A 20733-nucleotide genomic window follows, 5' to 3' on the forward strand; every position below is an offset into this window, starting at 1 on the left:
TCTTAGTTACTGACACTCCGCTACTTGTGGTCTTAATGTAATTCAAAAATATAGTTTAATTGCATCTTAACCCTTTCTCTGCTAGTTTCTTCAACTCCCAAGCTTGTAGGAAACATCACTGTCTTTGCTCTACTTTGATCACAGTTTGGAAAAACAAACTGTCAGGTACAATGCAGTTCTAATATAGTGATCAGTCTTAAGAAGAAAAGATACTTAGATCATTTACATAATTAGTTAAATCATAATTCTATCATGAAGTATAGTATTTATTTAGGGTGATATTTTAGATTCTATGGGTTTTAAAAACATCCCTAGATTAATGGTATATTTCTTAAAATAGCTTTAAAAGTTAAGTAATGAAAAAGGAAGTAAAAAGAATAAAACTGTGTAAATCCCTAATTAACATAGTGTGATTATTACCTAAATGATGTTACTATTATAGCAAAAATTTATTCTGCTTGCTAATACAACTTCCGTGTAGATTTGACGTAGCTTTGTTAAGAAGTGGATTTGACAATTAAGTTATTATTATTCGGTATTAATAAAACTCCAAAGATTGTGTGAAGAAATCATTGTGCACTTAGGAATGTAGATTAATTAGAAGTTATGTTCTTTCCATGTTCAAAGGAAGTAACTGAAGATTTTTCTAACATTTTCTGCTGACATTTTAGGTAAAGAACAGAATATTTTTCATTTTATTCATGAACAATGATAATAGCCATTTTTAAACCCTTCTTTTTAAATATGATGTGACTATATTTGAAATGATATCCTCTAAATTGTTAATTCTTCACTTGGCAGGAATTACTTAAAATTGCCATTTTTAATACAAAATCTTATCTTCAGCACACAAGTAACATGTTTTTAGAGCCTGAAAACAGAGGAAATTGTGCTCCTATTTATATCACATAACTTACACGGGGCTGAACTCCCAGACAGAGATTGTTTAAACTGAACAGGATGTCCTTCTTTCCCTGAACAAGGCCAAGTAAATGTGTTTAGAACAATCGTCCCTTCATACCTCATCTCATCTCTGGACTATATCTACACAGGGAAACAACCCCTGTGAATCTTCATGGGGCCGTTTCCTATCATTTCTTTGGCAAGAACCCGAGGCTCTGTCGTTTCACCTCCTTTAATTAGCTGTTATATTGATTCCCTGTTTTCTAGTGAGTCATCACAATCATTAAAATAATTACACAGTAGGTCAGATTGGGAAACCATAATCCCATCCAGCTGTTAAGAGAAATGAACTAACTAGAACGCATTTCTCAAAGCGAATTCCACAGAGCACTTGTGCTGAACGCTCTGTGGGGGAAATGTTCAGTGGCTTAATAGGAAATATATACACACATACATACAGTTTACTCTTGGACAGTACTGGCTTGAAATGTGTGGGTCCGCTTATACATGGATTTTTTTCAATAAATGCATTATCCAAACCTAGAACAGAGGGCCAACTGTAGTGTTCAATGTTAAGCATGGATTTTAACTGCATGGGGTGTTGGCACCCTCACCCTCCTGTTGTTCAAGGGTCAACTGTATATTTTTCAGGAGATTTACTTACATCTTGGCTTATTTAAGGCTATGAAAAGTCTTATACTTTTTAAAAGTTATAATGAGTTTATTCCAATGTTCCTTATATTAAATTGAGTACAAATAATCTTTCCTTTGGAATATCTCAGAGAAACATCAAGTACTACTCTATGAAAAATGTTTAGGCAAAATATTAAGGTAGATCAGCCATCAGCATTTGACTATTTTGATCGTCATAATGATTGGATTACTCAGTTGAATTTAGACTTGGAGGTCAAATGTATAGTAATTGAACTGTTACTCAAGATCCAGCAAACGAGATGAGTACAGGCAGTGTCCCAGCTCTGGATCTGCCATGACCAAATCACACCATAGCAGATTTTCATCCAGATGCAAGCTGAGTGAGAAAGGAACTATCCTGTCGCCAGGATGCAGCTGAGTGAAATACAGTTTCTTGTGATACACAGAAATACATGTGTGCTCTTCATTTTGGGAGCATCTGACTTACGCCAACCATAGGGGAAAAACTGCTATGGAGTCCAATGAGATGGCCCCATTTATCTTCTAGAAAGCAAAATTCCTTTTTAAAAGGTTAAGAATGAGAGAGAAACTTCTTGGATAGGTTACCAGTTGGAAAGGTTTTGCGTCACATTTAAATAGTTACTGAAAACAAGTGTCCAAAAAGTAAACACATTACTAAGGATGGTAAACTTACTGTATCACAGGAAGACTTTATGACTTAAGAATATGGAATAGAAGATGGTATATTACCGTATAATCCACCGGCAAATAATACTTGATTGAGAGGGCTTTGGATAATGGGCAGCATCGAAGGACCCAGCAGATCCAGTCAACAAAAACTTTCCGTCACAAGCTGTGGCTGTGAAAAAATGGCGACTAATGTCAGACAAAAAACGATCTTCGAAGGATTTCTCAAATGAAAGGCGATTCAAACTGGCTAACGAACCTTTATAGAACATGCGACTAAATCTGTATAAAGCTATTTCTCAAAAACAAAATAATCAAATGGAAGTAGATCAAATTTAAAGCTTTAAATCTATTAGCTATTTTCATATATTCTTACATATTCCATTATAGAGGACTTTAGAAAAGCATTCTGTTTCTAAATGCCCGTAGCTAAGTTGCATTTTTAGTATATTCTTCCATAATTGTAAGAAAACAAATATATCTGAATTGTAAACTTCCAATTTAAACAAACAACTATGTTTTGTTTTCTTTTCCCCATGAAATTAGAGCTAGGGTGAATTTCAACCACATGCACCAAGCGACACGTCTCTGTGAAAATATGGTCAGAACATGGCCAGGAAAATGATACACATGGTACAAGTGGCCTGGAGAGAGTCTTCCATTCAGTCTTCTGGACACAACTTTTATCAAATTTCATCACTTTTTCTCCTTTTGTATGCAATCACAATCTAGCTTAATATTTTCATTCAGTATTCCAGTATATGTGTTTTTCCTCGTCAAGACAACTTATTTTCTTCTTTTAATTCTTGCAGAACATTTATTTCACGTACCTCTCTTTAATGTCATGCAATTCATTATTAGTTGTCTTAATTTATGTCTGAGTCATTTCCAACCATATTAAAATCATCTTGAAAGCATGAACCAGGAGTCATAACTTGTAGCTTTTTATTTTATACTTCCTATGTATAGTCTGTGTTAAAAATAAAATTTATTTAATCTTCACAATTTTTAGCTTTTCTTAGGTTATTTTCTGTATACTTAGTTCTGTTGATATCCTATGTTGAATGACTCTTGGAATGTGTGCTTTTTTTTGGTACATTGTTAATTCCTCATATGCCAGACTTGATGGAGGGCCAGGAAATCAAAGAAAGTTACCAAAATTAAATTGTTGCTCCTGGAATCTGAGTTCTAGATTAAACTAATCCTAAATTGGTAAATGGAAAAGCCCATTGTAATGTTACACAGTTATTCTGTCAAGTTATAAAATACAAGCTACTATATGACATCAAACATTTTTATGAACAAAAGGAAGAAATTGAACAGCATATAGAAATCTTGCTATAAATCTCACATATTGGTTGGCTTTTTGCTATATACTTTTTAAAGACACAAATGGTAAAGGAATGAAAAAAAGTTAAATAAATTTTACGATTCAAAGTCTGTTTAAAAATAATGGCCTAGGAAGTAATTATATTGGATTATGATAGCCCAATTCCCAGCAGGAGAAAAAAAAAAAAAGGAAAAAAAGAACAAATTAAGAACAAAAAAGATAATAACCCAATCTCACAGACTTCAAGAAATGAAAGAGAAAATATTATGGCTTGTTGAGAGAACTGCATCACTTTTTGTGTAATACTTACTGGAGTAAAAAGGACAATTAAGGCTAATTTGTATGATTTGAAGATTAAACAGTAAAACACGTGACTTTATTAATTCAGAGATAAATCATTTTCTAGTTGTAAAAAAATTTTGTCCTTCATTCTCACCTATCTGCCAATCACAAACCATGCCAAATAAATGGGACAATTAATTCCTTAGTTTCAATGACCATAAAAACGAAAATGGTGTCTGGGTGTATTTTAAGTGATATATGGAGACTTTTAAGCATAGTTTGTCAAGAAACGTGTTGACTCCAAGACTATAAGCAGTGCAAGGAAGTCCACTACTATTGTAAATAGTTTATATTTAAACTCTGATACTTAGGAACCCAGTGAGAAACTTATACGCAAAGCTGGTAGCATTTCAGGAATTCTTCACATCCATTCATTACATATTTTGGGGAAAAGTATCAACAGCTTTCTGCTGCACGACAGGATTCATAATTTTCCAGAAAGCTGAGTTATGTCCCTGATGGCTGAGGTTGTTGTATGTTTGCTGTACCCTTTTTCAGTCCCCTTCTAGACATGTGACTAGACTGCACTTTCCAAAATGGGTCATATGACTGATTCTGGTTAATAAAATGTAGAAGTAATTGAGTTTATTTGCAGATGTGATTTCCAAAGAAGATCTATGACATTCTTCTATTGTCTGTCAATATGGTGGTGGAACTGGCATCCTGAATGCCTACAGAGCACAGCCTCTTGCCATCTTTTTTGGACTGTGATGTAAGTGATAAATGACCTGTAATCATCTTACATTGGTAAGACTGTTTATCATAATATTTAATCTGCCCTAAAGAATATGATCAATTTGCCTGTTCAGTTTTCCATGAAATTGCTGAGTTTTAGTGAAAGTGGGTCACCTATAGGTCAAGTTCTGCTCTAAAGGGCCTCTGGGAATCCTGCATGTGAATAAAGAGTAAGAAGAATATTCTTGAAGATATCCACAATAAAATTACAAGAGTGTTGAACTAGTTACAATAACACAATTCAGAATGCCAAATTATTATCATTTCAAGATGCAGACTTGTGCTAGGGACTTTCTCTTAAATTCTTTCCTTTAATTTCAGGATGTTTTTGGAGAATCTAATTTTATATTAGATAAGCAGGATAGACTTCTGGAAAAACAAATATTTCATCAGCAGCTGAATAAGATTACTGAATGTTCAGGATCATAATTTTTTAGACTACAAAGTGCTATTCCACGAAGCATCAGAAAAAAAATTTTTGCGTGAGAGATAAATGAGCCTGTCAAATAATACCAGGTATTCTATTGCTCTATCTGAAATGCTGCCTGCAGTGGGATGGGATTCCTAAAGGTATGATCTTAGGACCCGCTGAGAGCGCCCTCTGCTGGCTCAATGTTTACTAGTTGTCTGCTCAGGGCACTGAACTCTCCAGGACACGGAAATCGAACACGATCTATGCTCATTCACCCAGGTCCTCTGGGCACATACATGTGAGACATGCAAACAATCAGTGAGGACACTTGCCAACTTCCAAATAGGCCTGAGCGCTGGCCTAAAAGCTGTGAGTCAGCATCTCTTCTTCTCACAGGTCAGCTAAAAAGTGAACTTTCTTTCCTGCTGATGCAATTCACATCAGAAGGAAAACAATTTAAAGAAATCTTGATTCTACTATAGTCAGCTATAAGTTGTGCAAACCTAAATCTCTAAAGACTAGTAAAGGAAGCTGCGTGAGGAAGTCAACATTAATAAGACTCTATTAATAACACAAATTAGAATTAGAGCTCACAGCTGGAGGGTACAAAAGAGAAAAAAGAGAACAAAGGTCAATTTCATAAAGAGAATTCTCTTAAAATGATTTTGTGGTGAATGCAGGTTGATGGACAAGGGCTTCCGTGTAGAAATTACACTACTAGGAGTTCAAGGTGGTGCTTAGGTGAAGAACTCATCACCATTAATGATTAAGTAATGAATGAAACAACTTACATGCCTGAAAATCCTAGACAGATAAAGGTAAAGTAATTGACTGATTTGTCCACTTCCTTATTCCACAAAGGCTTTAAATTCCTTTTCAAAGCTAGGTATAATGCTAACTTTAAAATACAAATAATGGATGGACCTAGAGTTTATCATATTAAAGGAAGTAAATCAGACAGAGAAAGACAAATGTCACATTGTATCATTTATATGTGGAATCTAAAAAAAAATGATATAAATGAACTTGTTACAAAACAGAAAGTGACTCACAAACGTAGAAAACAAATTCAGCCGTACCAAATTCAGGGAACGCGGGGGAGGGATAAATTAGGAGTTTGAGATAGTTTGGGATTAGCAGATACAAACTATGATATATAAAACAGATAACAAGATCCTACTGTGTAGAACAGGGAACTATATTCAGTATCTCATAGGAACCTATAATGAAAAAGAATATATACATATATATATGTATAACTGAATCACTATGCTAAACTCTGGAAACTAGCACGACACTGTAAACCAACTATACTTCAATAAAAAATAAAATAAATAAGTAAGATACAAATAATGAAAAGAATCAAGAAAAATGGAACATGAGGATCTAGAGGTTTAAGAAAGTGACATGGACAGTGAATTGACACTAAAGTTCATTTAACACAAATCCTTCATGATATTGAAAAATAATAATGCAGTGTGATTGTGTCTTTAGGCAAATTTAGAGGATTTAGTTCTGATACTGAGGTTAGTGTCATGAGTTTATAGTGACTCAGAAGAAGAATTCATGGCCTTATAACTTATTTTAGGATAACTTATAACTTATCATTGAATATTTCTATGATTATTTTTTGATATGCATGGATACTAATTTATTTTAAAAATGATAAACTCTGTGACAGTGGTGAGCAAATAATAGGTGTGGTTCATTTTCTTATTATTTAATTCATCTTATATATTTTCCCCCATTTAAAGTTACCGATCATCATTACACAGGCTTGAAAGTCCATGTCTCACTTTGATACATATTATTTTTGAAATATAAATCAATATCGCCTTTATTACCTCACGATGGCACACTTGTTTCAGATACTCTCTGACAAGGTTTTGAAAACCACCTAAAAACCGTAGCAAAAAAAAAAAACCAAAAAAAAAAAAATAGATATTGCTTTCTTCTTCTTTGAGTAACTTGGTTATATAAAATAGATTAAAAAAATTCTGTAGCCTGCAATTTCTTCCAATATGCTCTGAGTGCACTTCAAAGTGTGTGGTTAAACTTTGAAGTCTGAATTTTATCCAAGAACATTTGAATTGGGATTGCTTACTAGAAGCTCTTTGGTCAAGATGCCAGTTTTTGAGCTGGTCTTGAGAAACGGACAGACTGCCTGTCTTTTCAAGTATGTACCAAGTGGAGAGGTTAATTTTTGCAACTTTGGTTGGTATTGGAGCATTCCTCTTCAGTTAACGTCAAGCAACAAGAACAAAGGGTAACAAATAGTAGGAGACCAAGTGTAGCAAATTGTATCTACAGCCTTTACACATTTCAGGAACTAATAGTGCTCATGGTCAGTTTTTAAACTGACCATAAACCACACCAAAAAATTGATTTCCGCTGTTTAATTTTTCAAAAGCAAATTATAGGCTGGAGTTATGTAATTAGTTCCTCATACTGCTTACCAACCTGTACTTAATCTACGTGGTAATCTTTCATTACCCAGCTATAAAACGAAGAAATAAGCCAAAGATTAAAGATGTTTAAATCACCTAAATGATTGGCCATGGATATGCCATGTTTGGTGTTTGGTGCATAGTAAGCACTACTTAAGTGTTAGTTAATAATAACAATAACAGTGATCTTTAAAAAATTATTAGCACTCAAAACAGATGCCAAAATTTACAAAGAAAACACAGATTTTTAAAATTCATCAGCCATGAAGATCTTATTCATAACTGATTTTCCTTATTCACAGAACTGCAACTCAGGTACACTCTTTGTCTGTGTTTTGTTTCTTGGCCAAAAGGTGAATAAAAGCAACAATTGGAATTAAGGAGTGGTGATTACTGAGTTAGAGACTACTAAAATGGCAAAAATAAAATGACAGATATTATGATATGAAGGTGAAAAAGTGTCCAAATTCATAATAGTTTGTAATAGTTTAATAAGAGATGAAAAATAATGTCACTCTCTTCCCCAGACAGGGTTAACCACAGCCTTTTTCTATAGTTGTCAAATAGAATTTGGTTTAATCGATTAATATGTTTAATATCATATGATATAGCTTAGAAAACTTTAATATAATTATTTTTTAGATTTTTGACTAAATTATAAACATGGCTATGGAGATAGCTCATTCTCCAGTAGTTTCTGGCACCTGAGGGGTGAGTGTGTGTGTGTGTGTGTGTGTGTGTGTGTTTGTTTGTACACAGTGGAAGAAGATGAAAAGGAAGAGGGGAGAGGGGAGGGAAGGTCATTACTTACCACAAATTTTATGGTCTTCATCAGAACCATCTGGACAGTTTAATTCTCCATCACAAAATAAATCAATTGCTATACACTTCAGTGCATCAGCACATGGCCTTGAATCAGGTGGACACTCTATTGAGATGTTTCCTTTTGAAAAAGATTCAATTTATAAGTTTCTTGCACAGTAGATTTAATTTCCAACTAATGAGATGTGTACAAAGTTTGGATATTTATTATGTACTTTTTCATCACTTAGGTAAATATACACTTACTTACAAGCATGTATTTCAATTCCCAAAAGAAGTATTTATTTCATTTAGTGAATCGATTTAATTTGTAAACATTTAGAATTTTAAATTTTGAAAAAAGATACATATTTCTTCATAGGTGTTAAATATGATATTTACTTTGTTGATTTTAACACTGATAAATCAATACTACAGTTTGGACATTTAGCCCCCAGTATTTACACCTCCTAGGGTTGTTACGTATTATACGGGCAATTTATTGAAATGTGTATCATATCATCTGCAGTATCTTGAAGCCACTTCATTTACTTAAAAACTTACTATTTGAAAATATAGTGACTGAAGACAAGGTTTTCCATATTGCAGACCAAAGTTTGTCAAAGAAAGCTATTTTATAGTAAAATAAAACACTTAAGATCCCCAGTGCACTGAGCAAGAGAAACCCAATAGCTATTTCTGTTCAATATCTCCTTGCTTGGGTCAGAAGTTATTAGTGAGGGGGGGAAGATGCAAACATAGCTCTGAAGGGTTCCATGCCATCCTCTGTCCAGGATCTGATCAATTTGCACCTCTCAGCCTGTCCTGTCCTTCACCTGCTCCGCTTCCTCATTTCTAAATATAAAGATGGACTAAGAAACACATTTTACCTTTAAAATTTGACTTGGAAAATTTAGGTGCAATTCTAAAAATATACTTATATGCCCACTAGATGAACACATATCTTTTTATATTTCTGAGAAATGTGAGAATTTGAATACTTAGGTCTATGATTAGAATAACAATGATGGTGTAAAGGTTTTGGAAAGTCTTTAAGCTCAATAGCATTTTTTGCTATTGTTCTTAATCTTAAAACCCGCACTGCACTGCCATCTGCTGGATTGAAAAAATAAATTTGATTTTGAAATTTCTCTTTATACCCCATAAAATTAATTGGGAAAAGAAAAGTGCTGTAATCAATCTGCTAAGCCAATACTTAATTAGGAACATTATAGACAGGGTTGCTGCGTATGTATACAACTAAACTGGACTTTTGTAATTGGCTACAATTAAAATGGATATAAACCACTGGGGAAATCATGGAGCACCTAATATCTAAAACAGGACAGGATAAAGACAAGAGCCACTCCCAAATGACTGAATACTCCCATTTAGGAGAATAAAAAAATGATAAAAATGACAGTGAATAAACTCATATGCATGTTATAATTGTTGATATATATGAGACACTCATCAAGAGAATCCTCAATTACTGAGTCCCCGTGAAAGGCATTGTGTTGACAGTATTCCACTAATGCTTGATAAATAAATGAGAAAAAAGCACATTATTCTAGAAACTCTATGTCTCATGTTAACAGTAGTTAATAGAATTCTAATTGTTCAGCATCTAGAAGAACAGATTTGCAGATATAACTAAGACAATAATTTTGTCTGTCCTAATGCTTCTCATGGGAACTTTACTTTCTGATGCTTCACGACTTTATCTGTTGCTTTTAACTCTACAGAGTGAACTTCAAAACCACACTGGCAAGTGACACCACTTGGGACCTTTGATCTCAATTAATGATCGTTCATTCACTTAACTAGTGTTTATTTTCTGCTCATTTATGTCATGGATTTTTAAGGGATAGAGATAAAAAGACGAGGAAGGCGGAGAGGCTATCATCATGGAGCTTGGAGTTTAGTGGGAGACTGGTTCAGAACTAATCATTTTTTTAAAAAAAGAGATAGAAAAAAAGTGATATGGGAACACCAAGAACTGGACTGCACCAAGGATTAGTTTTCTTCTGAGGCATGGATTGAAAACATCTTCATATAAACTATGTTTTGAAGGATGCTAAGACATGCACAAGGAAGAGAGGAATGTGGGACGTATACATGGAGATGCCTCAGAAGCACATTAATATATGGAAAATAGAGGCATCTAACTTATCTGTATGTAGGATGCTTGTTGAAGCTATGGTAGGGAATGTGGTGCCAAATCTTGGGGGACTTTTAAAAAAATCTTTGTAACATATCAAAAAAAATTTTTTTCTATAGGCCATGGCATTGAAAATTTTTACATATATGTGTGATATGATCAGTCCGTGTTTCATAAAGCAATTCCGGGACTAAGTGGAGACTCAAGTGAAGGGAGCAGACCAATTAAGAAACTGTTTCAGTGGTCAAGGTGAACGTTGCTAAGGGTTGGAACTCTTGCACTAGCAGAGGAGACAGGGCATATTCAGTCCACTTGCTATTTTACAAGTAGATTCGATGAGCTTTCATGACCAAATGTGCTCCTGATTGGAGGGGGGTGGATAAGGAGATGCCGAAGATGACAGCTTTGCTTTTGGGGTGGCCAGTGCATTGCCAGTGGTCATTCGTCATGACAGTGACTGTAAGCGCAACAGCTGGGGGGATCACAAAATGACTCTAGTCTGAAATATTCTGACTTGAAGGTGGAAATACTAGAATCTTGTTTAGGTTGTACACTCTATCTCTCTGGACTTTGTTGCATAAACACTCAGCTGTTTTGGTCTGTGAATAAAGAGAAGTTCCTCATATTGAAACCAATATGGAAAATATGAATGTCGTCTTGTTACATAGATGGATTGTTTTAGGATTTTATCAGGTTGTATTTTTACCTAGTCTTCTGTCTCCCTCTCATCTCCTTACATGCACACTATCATTACAATTTCCAACAAAACTACGAAAAAAATTAGCCAGATGCTAGTTTGTAGAAATGACCTTCCGTTCTTAAAACTAGAGTTCTTTGACTTGTGGATTACTTAGCTTTCCATTCCATTCCTTAATTTTGCTCTAGTCTTTCTCCTTTTCTAAGAAATCTATCCTATACTTCTCAATAGGGAATTTTTAGGAAAGGAGCTAAGGAATTCTATTGAAGGAAATGTACACAAAGAGAATAATAATTGATTCTGTTTATTAGAAGCTGATCAAGTTGCCTGAATATTAGTTACTGTTCTCTTGAGTGGGAAAACACCTGGCATATTTTTATGTCTTTATGGTTGTTTATCTTCAGGATATTAATTTTTTTGCATAGTATGAAAACCCACCAGTAAATTAGTATTATTTGGAATTCTGCAAATGGGAGGTTTTAATTATCTATTTATATTTGTATTATGAAGGATTCGTATACACTCAAATGTGATTATTTCAGACTGAGCACAATAATTTCCAGAGATTTAGGGTGAGAAATCTTTTGTGCCTATTTTGTACAGCCACTGTGGTGAGCATTGTGGGGGACAAAAAAGACTGAAATCCATTATTTTTTTTCCTTCCAAACCAGTTACAATAAGTGTTATATACAAGATTATAATTTGAAAATCATATTTTGGAAATCTGAGGTTTATTTGTTTTTCCTATGATTTAAATGAGGGTAATAATAATGCTTGGTGGCCAAAAGTGAGACAAATTAAACTCAAGGTCCTTATAGCTCACTTAGTAATGAAATTGTAATCTGAATCCATGAACGTTTGCTCTGAGAGACCAAGTTCATTTCATTGTACTGCATTAGAAATAGAGATCACCTTACAGAAATTCTCATCTACTTTGATAGAATAAATTTAATCTTTTTGGCAAGACTATGGCTGTTCAATTCAAATGAAATTACAGTGGAAAGATACTTTAATAGTTCTGATATCATGTGCATCAAAATGTCTTAAATTACGGGAGAGTGCTTAGCTGTATATACATATATATATGTTGTTCTCTCGAATGCAGAGGAAAAAAATACTTAAAGTCAAAATGCATTTTTATGTCAGATACAGTGGTTGTGCCTTAGTCCTGGGGCAATTAATTCAACTGAGGAACATAATTCTACTTTAGTTTCTCTTGACTCAATTTCATGTTCTTCACTAAATCAGCCAGTTCTTTTTCTTCAGTTCCCAAAGCCTTCCACATAGTAGAACTATAGCAGGATTGCATTTTCTTTGAGACTGAGAAAGCCCATGATAGTGAAACTTTTGTTTTTCTGCAATCATTGCCTACACAGTAAGCAACAAAAGACTAGAACAGGCCATTTTCTAGAAACCCTTCAAGCATATGAACAATTGCCCCAAAGAGCCCCTCCAGGCACTCTGTAGCAGCCAGGACATCAATTGGTGTAATGCACCCTCAGTTCCCATCTCTCCCCTTAGTGTTCCAAGTGGGTTAGTAAAACTTTACAGTAATTGGCAACAAAGGCAGCTGAACAATAGAACACGATCCTCATGGACTTTGTACCGCTATCATCCAAAAATTCTCTTCGGCAGAATTTATAACAGTACTAACGCCTGGTATATGATGCATGCATTTGTTGATTTTTCTCAAACTCTGTCTTCCAGGCATATAAAAATGAAAATAAACTTAACATCCCTGAAAGGCATATTCATAATAAATTACTGCTTGGAAATTGCGGTTCTCAAGTTTAATTGCCTCGTTCCCCTCTATAAATCTACGGTCTCTTGCCATATGAGAGGAGTAAATGGGAAGGATGATTGGGGACTCACAATCCAGTAAAAGAGGGAATGTGATATTTTGCTACCTACTTACTTTAATATAATTCTTTGAGGTTTGATTAAGGTAATTCAACACAGTCTCTAATAACAGGAAAAGGAAGTTTTTTTTCAGATAAATGATCAGATTAAAATTAGCATGACCAAGTACAATCATCTTGTTTTAACCTTAGTTCATTTTTTGAAAAGCCATTTTATAAGAAATATCCAACTGCTTTTTTACCTTTTTCTAAGTCAGAAGAGGGAAGGGAAAAGGATCTAATATAGGTTATATCCCTCCTTTGTGCCAGTCATTAATTGAGATAGTACAATGGTGTCCGTATTTTCTCTCTTCTTCATGACCACTCTCTAAGGTACATATTTTAATCTTTATCTTTCAGACAACAAATACAAAGTTCAAAAAGACTAGGTAGCTTGCCAAACATCATGTATAGGTGGGATCAGTTACAGGTAGATTCACCCATGCCCTTTCAATGACTGAGAATTGCATGTTACTTTTTGGTCTTCATTTTGATTATCATATGCCTACATAAAGTGTAAAATATAGGACTAAATATGTACTGATCCCATTCCTACAGTTTACATGTAGGAAAGGAGATTTCTGCTCCCCTCCCCAGGAGAGAAAAGCATGGGTTGAATATTACTCTCATGCTCTCTGTTCCCTAGGCACCATCTCCTTCGGCCAGAGGAAACTGGGTTGTTAGCAGACATTTGGTCCTGCCTAAAATGACCACAGGACATTTGCTCCATAAGACATTTCGGTCTTTGAGATCTTTGGTCCTTAAGACATCTGGTCCATACCAAAAGATCCTTGAAAGTTGGTCCTATCTAAAATGTCCACGACTGTAATTTGGTCCATGACAAATGGTTTTGGATGGGGCCAAATTATCAAGGATCTTTTTGGTGTGGACAAATTTCTTATGGACATTTTGAACAGGATCAAATGTCCCACAAGGAACTGGGCATATGGTTCAGTCACTTCTTGTATTTTTGGTGGGTTTGTCTTCAGGATAGTAAAGGGAAAAACTTGTTTGAAATCAAGAGTTTCTTGATTTAACACTGATTTTTTCCCCCAAGTCATTCCACGTAGTTCTCCTAGGGCATTTTACACAACTGAGAGGTCCTCAATATGTTATATGAATCACTCAATGAATCAATAAACAGACAGAAATAAAAAAACAGAGCACTCATTTAGATATTTGTTGCTTTTAAATTTTTAGAAATAAATCTCTCAAAATATGTTAAAATTATTTTTTAGTTGATTTTTAGATTAAAAGAATTAGCTATTCTCCATCCTAAAAATATTTTTTTGCAAGCGTGTTGAAAGGTGATTTTAGATGCTATAAATAGTTTTCTACATTGGAGAAGGGACTGGGGGCTCAAGAGCAGCTTTATTTTTCAGTATGTTGTGCTACTACGTGGATAACACCTAAATACAACCCTAGGCATGCTTATCTTACCGCGGAAGACCTCTGTGCGTTTGGAGATGTGAAGATCTGTTTCATAAAGCATTTTGATTAATGATTCACGTATCACTTTGCTTTTCAAACATCACACCAACCATTTTATTCAAGAATTATTAAGTCTCATCCAGAGGGTATTTATAATTTCACAAGTGTTCTCTCCTTGTGTGTATATAATATTTGATATAAATTCTAATAACATTAAAATGGTGGTATTATTTTAGGAGCTGAAGATCTATACATTATTGCCTTTACAGAGTATACCTAAAGAGATTAGGTACACACCCAGATCATTTAACATGAAGAGTAAGTTAGGACCAGAGAAGACACTTTAGTTAACCAGCAGATAGACAAAAGCACAGTAGATCATTACTAAGAATCCAGAGAAACTGTCACATCAAAGACATCCCAGGAGTTGGCACAAAGTAGGCATTTAATGAAAAATTGTTGGATGGTTGAATCCAAGGCTACTTTGGTACTGGTTTGGCAACATATGAGTGTTAAGAAGAGACAGCAAGCATCTCCTATTTGTATACAGAGAGAATAAATGAAGAAAAAATCCCTCACATCTGATGAAACCTACATCCTCTCTGGCAAACATTTTAACCTTGTTGGTGGCATTCTTAGCAGTAGATAATAACCATGGCTCTAATAGATGGAGGAATGGAGTGAGGTCAGATAATCCAGGCATTAATTAGCTGAAATATATTGTTAACTTTTGTAGAATCTTAAGCTAAAACTGTAAACTTTTATGCTTTAGTTTTTAAAATCTATTAGATAGGGGTACTATTAAATGCCGTATTATCAGAGAATTCTCAGGAGCCCCAAAATCAAACATTAGCAAAAACTTTTTTAAAATAAGAGAAGTAATATTATTAAAACCTACCTTGAGTTGGCAGAGGACTTCTAGTTGTTAACTTGTCTATAAAAATAAATGACATTAAAATAATGATTACATTTTAAAACTGATTATTAGGAATTCTTTCTGTTTAATATTTTACTTGACGTTTTAAAAATTACTATGAATTATTGGTGTTTATTAACTTAAGAATATACTATTAGTATTGGGATCTAAAAATAAATCTTTTATATTTTTATTGATTCTTCAAATTACAGAGCAGAGGTTTCTAGATTTATAAGTCATCTTTTATTCTTTAAATAAAGAAGATGATGTTTTTTAATTTTCAGTAACTAAACATAAGGATTCATTAGTTTCATAATGGCTGTAGACTTAAATGTTCTAGGTTAATCTGATGTTATTTGAAATAGAAGCTTGAGATATGCTTAGACCACGGGCTTTAGAATCGAAAGGAATTCGTTTTAATTCCTGATTTTGACGTGTAGCAGCTGTGACTCTGGGTATGTTCCTGATTATTTATTTATTTTTAGGTGGAAAAAATATTACCTCTGTACAGAATCACTCTGAGAATTAAATGAGATAATGTTTGTAAAATGTATACCCAGTCCAAGTAGATACTTTAAAAAATAGATTTTTCAAATATTATAAAAATGGCCATGATTATAGATAATACTGAAAGTCATATCTTTATGGTTTTATCACAATTTACACATTAAAATCATTTTATATAAATTTTATATTAAGAATGATTTCTGAAATATTGATAAAAATTTTATTATTCACAATTTATAGGAAGCAGATTTTCAGAGGTTGAAATGCCCAGTGATTCTGGTAGTTAGCAGAGAAAGGATTAGTTTTCAAATCTTCTGACTTCAATTTAAATAATTTTTCTACAATGGAGTGATTTTACATTTTAAGGTAACTCAGGTTAATTCTAAAATTATTGATAATTTCTCAAAGCACCCTTTTAATAGTGTGTATGATCTTGATAAGACAAAGTGAATTTCTAAATTTTATAAGTAGTAGTGACTGATTATAGTTAGAAAGATGGAGTGAAGAAAATGCCAGAATAGAGCAAAAAGTTAACTTAAGCCCTAGATTCTTCTCTCCAAAGAGTGCAATACATTTTGCAAGTTACCATTTGATTATCTTTTAAACTCCTTTCCCTCATTTTTAGTGACCTTACAAGTGTCATGGCTTCATTTTCAAGGCTGCATGAACAGAGGCATATTTTGAGAACACACACCCACACACACCCACACCCACCCATATATGCATATATGTATATAGAGTTTAAAATATGAAAGGAGCATTGAAATTGGAAATGCATATCCTTGCATATGTAACTAGGTGTTATGAACCCTGCAGTATTATGAACTACATTATTCCTAAGCAAATGTATGCTTTTTACATTTTGATGTGAAGACTAAATGTCTCAGAAAGAGTTGTCAGGAAAAAAAAGTTGAATCCTTCCCTAACGTCATTTTATGGAGTTTTACGGTCACTAAGTTACATATTTTAAAATGCCTTAAGTACTGACCTGAAGTTGTTGCAGGACTTATTGTAGAGAAATTCTCCAAAGATGCTGGAATAAAGTAAGTTTGATTCAAAATTAGAGCTTATGGTATAAATAGATCACAAAGAACTGAGTGCAGTTTGAATATTTATTCAGAGTATCTGATCTCTTAGAGTTTCCATTTCATCCTATCTCATACTGAATGTTCCTATTATTTAATTGTTTCATTATTAGTTGATTGTGGTGCATTTGATGAATTTCCAGAATCTCTGTATATTCTCTCTATAAAATTTACCTATGCAACATGGGGGTAGTAAAGATACCACATAATAGGATTGATGCCAGGAGTAATTTGTTGATAAGAAAAACACCTGTTTTAGCTAATCTGAATTAGACAAAGATCCAAAACCGTCTCTTTTCCAGCAGCTGTGCCAGAGGGGACCAAACCATCACTAGAAGGGGCACGTAAGCCCTTTGGCTGTAGCACTTTAGTTCAGCAGCACTTCCTACTGAACAGGCACCGTACTACACACAGGAGACCTGGTGAAAGTAAACTGTGCTCGACGAACCTGTACTATAGAGAAAAGGAACTCGAGGTCCTCGATTTAGTATCTTCCATTACAAAATCAAAACAAAACAAAACACATCTGCATGTTTTAATATACTTGATTCAGAAGCAAATCTCTACTGACTGATCTCATTCTGGAGCAAAACTATTTGAACTGGCAACAGGTGATATAAAATTTGCCTTTATTCCACTTAAAATGGATATTTATATACCGATCAGCTTTCTAACATCTAAAGTTTTCTGAATTCCAAAACATATTTAGCCTCATGGTTTACAGATTAGAGACTGCAGATCTGGATGGGTCTGACAAATTACTATTGTTTTCAACGAAAATAGGACACAGTGTAAATGTCTGTTGAATTAAGTTGAACGAAGGATAACCAGAATGGAAAATTTACAATAACCTAACACTCATGGACATTATTGCCTTGCTATTATTTTTGATGCCCTGTATCTCTTCCCCTTTGATTTATTTTTATCTGAACACTATTTATCATTTAAAAAATGAGGTTTTTTTAAAAGTAACAGGGATGAGTCAAACTCATTAGCCTCTCTTTTTACTTCCTCTCCTTCTTTTAAGTCCTCAGTTAGAGACTGGACTTGCCACTCAGTTAGGTAATCTAATAATCTCTACGATTCTATCAGAAAGCAATGAGCATCACTCTCCAATGGAGGGTTTCTGCAAAGTCTGGTTGTGCTTGGCCAATGCCAAAAATGTCATCAGAGCCACGAACGTTTATGAATGCCAATATTTTCAGAACCCTTTTGATATTTGATACTTTACAAACTTTTTATCACTGATATTTTTCTCCAAATACAGTTTTCCATATTTCACTTTTCTTATGTAAATGTGTTACCTCAGGCAATAAGACAGGTTCCTGAAGTCCAGGGTGATCCCACTGCCTCTCTGGTATATAGCTAGAATTTTCATTTCATAGCTTAATGAATCAAAGAAATCAAATAATGTTCACAGATACCTGTGATATCGATGCTGTTCACATCAATATGGAAAGTGACCAGTTGGCTGGATTTATTTGCTTCAATGCCTTGAATCAGTTCTTCTTTTACATTTTCATCTGACACCCATTGGAAGAAGAGAAGGTCAAATATGACTATGATGCTGCCATTTCTGCCAAGCAAAAAGTGATAGAAGAGAAAAAAGTCAGCCTCCTTCAAGTGGTTTGTGCCCAATTTATGCCAGGTGTCTTTGAAATTCTCCACAGTTATCCTCTTATTAATCCTTATTACACCTGTACAACGTAGGGCACGTCAAATATCATCTATGTTTCACAGGTGGAAGAAAAAGAAAAGACTAAATGTTTCTCCAAGAATACAAAAACATAGTCAGAATTAGAACCTGATACCCTGACACTTCTGAGTCCCACATCAGCACACTAATCGCTAGGCCAGGCCAGAGTCATTTATGTCAAATTAAACAAAATCACATGGTATCATGACATTTATTTTCACTTTACTGTTTCAAAAAAGTGAAGAGTGCGGATCCTTCATTTTTAACATTTGACTTCTAAGTAGGAAGAAGTCTAAAGTAGATTCACCGATTTCAAAGAAAATTTTTCTATATAGTTAATGAAGGCCTGAGATTTAGCTTACAGCAACTGACTTATATCTACTTTTTCTTCTCTATTTTTAATAAAAATATAGAAATACACCCTGATTTCAAAGGGTAGAAAGAAGACAAGCATAAGTGGGTTATTGGGGATGTATGGGATTTTCAGTCTCATGGTCAAAGGCTGGGATTATCTTGCCTACATCACCTCTGACCATAACGTTAGAGTTCAGTTACGTGGCCCAAGTTATCTTCCCTTTTACTTCATCTTCTCTGAAACATGCATTTTAAAAGTTTTCTTCAGTGGTAATTTGTTTATACTTTAAAGAATCATAAAAATGCATAAATTTTTGACCCAAGAGGGATACTTGAGAGATGTGCCCTCTTCTGTCTCCATTTCTACTTTGCTACTGTGCTTTTAGGCTACAACCACTTTGGAGACAAACTCCAGCTCTCTGGTCTTCATTCTGCACCCCTCAGGAAGCTGGGGGAGCTCAGGGTGTACTTGGATCCTTAAGAGGCAGACTAAGGAGAACAAAATTTTGCCTATAGTTATGTTTGCTGGTTCTGAAATGTAAGCAATTAGATTCATATCCTTGTGATATTTGTAAGATAAAGAGTTTCTTGAAGGTCTTCATCAACTCCTAAAGAGTCTGTATACCTGTCTTAATAGAGCCTATAGTAAATGTCTTTTTCCCTTCATGACTATATACAGGATCAAAATGCTCCTGAAAGATTGTAGTGGGTCAGCATTTACACTCAGTAGAATATTCTTTTTTAGTTTCTGTGCTAATTTTCAGGTTCAGTTTAGCAGAAGTGATTCCCTTAACAGTATACTCTGATCAATAATTGCACATTTCACCTCTATTAATAATTTTAAAATGTTAGAATGTTAACTTTTCAATCATTTGATTAAATCATAGTAACCAAATCTTGTAAATGACAAGGCTTCTTAGTAACTATTTAGTTCAGGGTTCCCCAGATTTATTGACCTGTCGAATCTCTTGTCCTTGACAAGATAGACTTTGTCATAGACAATGTTTTTATCTACTCTTCCACACTTGTTAATTTTTCCGTGCTAGACAGTCCCTAATTTTATTTGAGAATAACTCTCTATTTTGTCACGGCTTCTCCAATCATTCTTTGTGTCAATGATGGTTTTATTCATAGGTGTATGACCAGGCCCTGGTTGGTGAAATAGGAGGGGGCACTGATGGGAAATGTCTGGGAAACATTTCCATATTTAATAAAATAAAGACCTGTGGTGGACTACTACTCCTCTTCCTTGAATGTCAATACGTTTAGATGCGATTGTCAGAACGGTTACATTTATTTTGGGGCCATGAGGCAAGCTCTGATTGACAAGCTAAAGATAGCATAGAGAAAGAAGGAAAACACCTAAATTCTTAATTGCGTCACTGTCGTTGTACCACTGAATTAACCTCTGATGAAACCTCCAGATTTGTTGCGATGTCAGACGATAAACAATTATTGTTCAAGGCACTTTTATTGTCATGTGTCCTGTTAAGTGCAATTTAAAAAATCCTAACTGGCCCACAACTCTCAGGCTTCATCCCACATTTAAAATGAAGCTCCAGAAAAAAGAACTGACTCCATTTTTACATCTGATGTTGGCCGACTTTGTAGTTTCAGCAATAAGGAGAATGGGACTCAGAATAATGCAATTAACTTTGCCTAGAGTTATACAGCTTA

General features: G+C 34.3%; 1 protein-coding gene across 2 annotated transcripts in view; it reads right to left on the bottom strand.

Annotated features, from left to right (window-relative positions):
* Window positions 1-20733, bottom strand: part of TMPRSS15 (transmembrane serine protease 15) — a 106932-nt gene that overhangs the window by 78776 nt on the left and 7423 nt on the right. The window contains exons 4-8 of one of the 2 annotated variants that reach the window (XM_010977399.3): window positions 18431-18582; window positions 16910-16954; window positions 15397-15432; window positions 8322-8453; window positions 2308-2416 (exon numbers count right to left, since the gene is read on the bottom strand). In XM_010977399.3, coding sequence (XP_010975701.2) covers window positions 2308-2416; window positions 8322-8453; window positions 15397-15432; window positions 16910-16954; window positions 18431-18582 — 474 coding nt within the window. The remainder of the gene's footprint in view (window positions 1-2307; window positions 2417-8321; window positions 8454-15396; window positions 15433-16909; window positions 16955-18430; window positions 18583-20733) is intronic. The other variant, XM_010977400.3, reaches the window with a different exon arrangement.

The sequence above is a fragment of the Camelus dromedarius genome, chromosome 2, assembly GCF_036321535.1.
Source record: "Camelus dromedarius isolate mCamDro1 chromosome 2, mCamDro1.pat, whole genome shotgun sequence".
NCBI lineage: Eukaryota > Metazoa > Chordata > Mammalia > Artiodactyla > Camelidae > Camelus > Camelus dromedarius.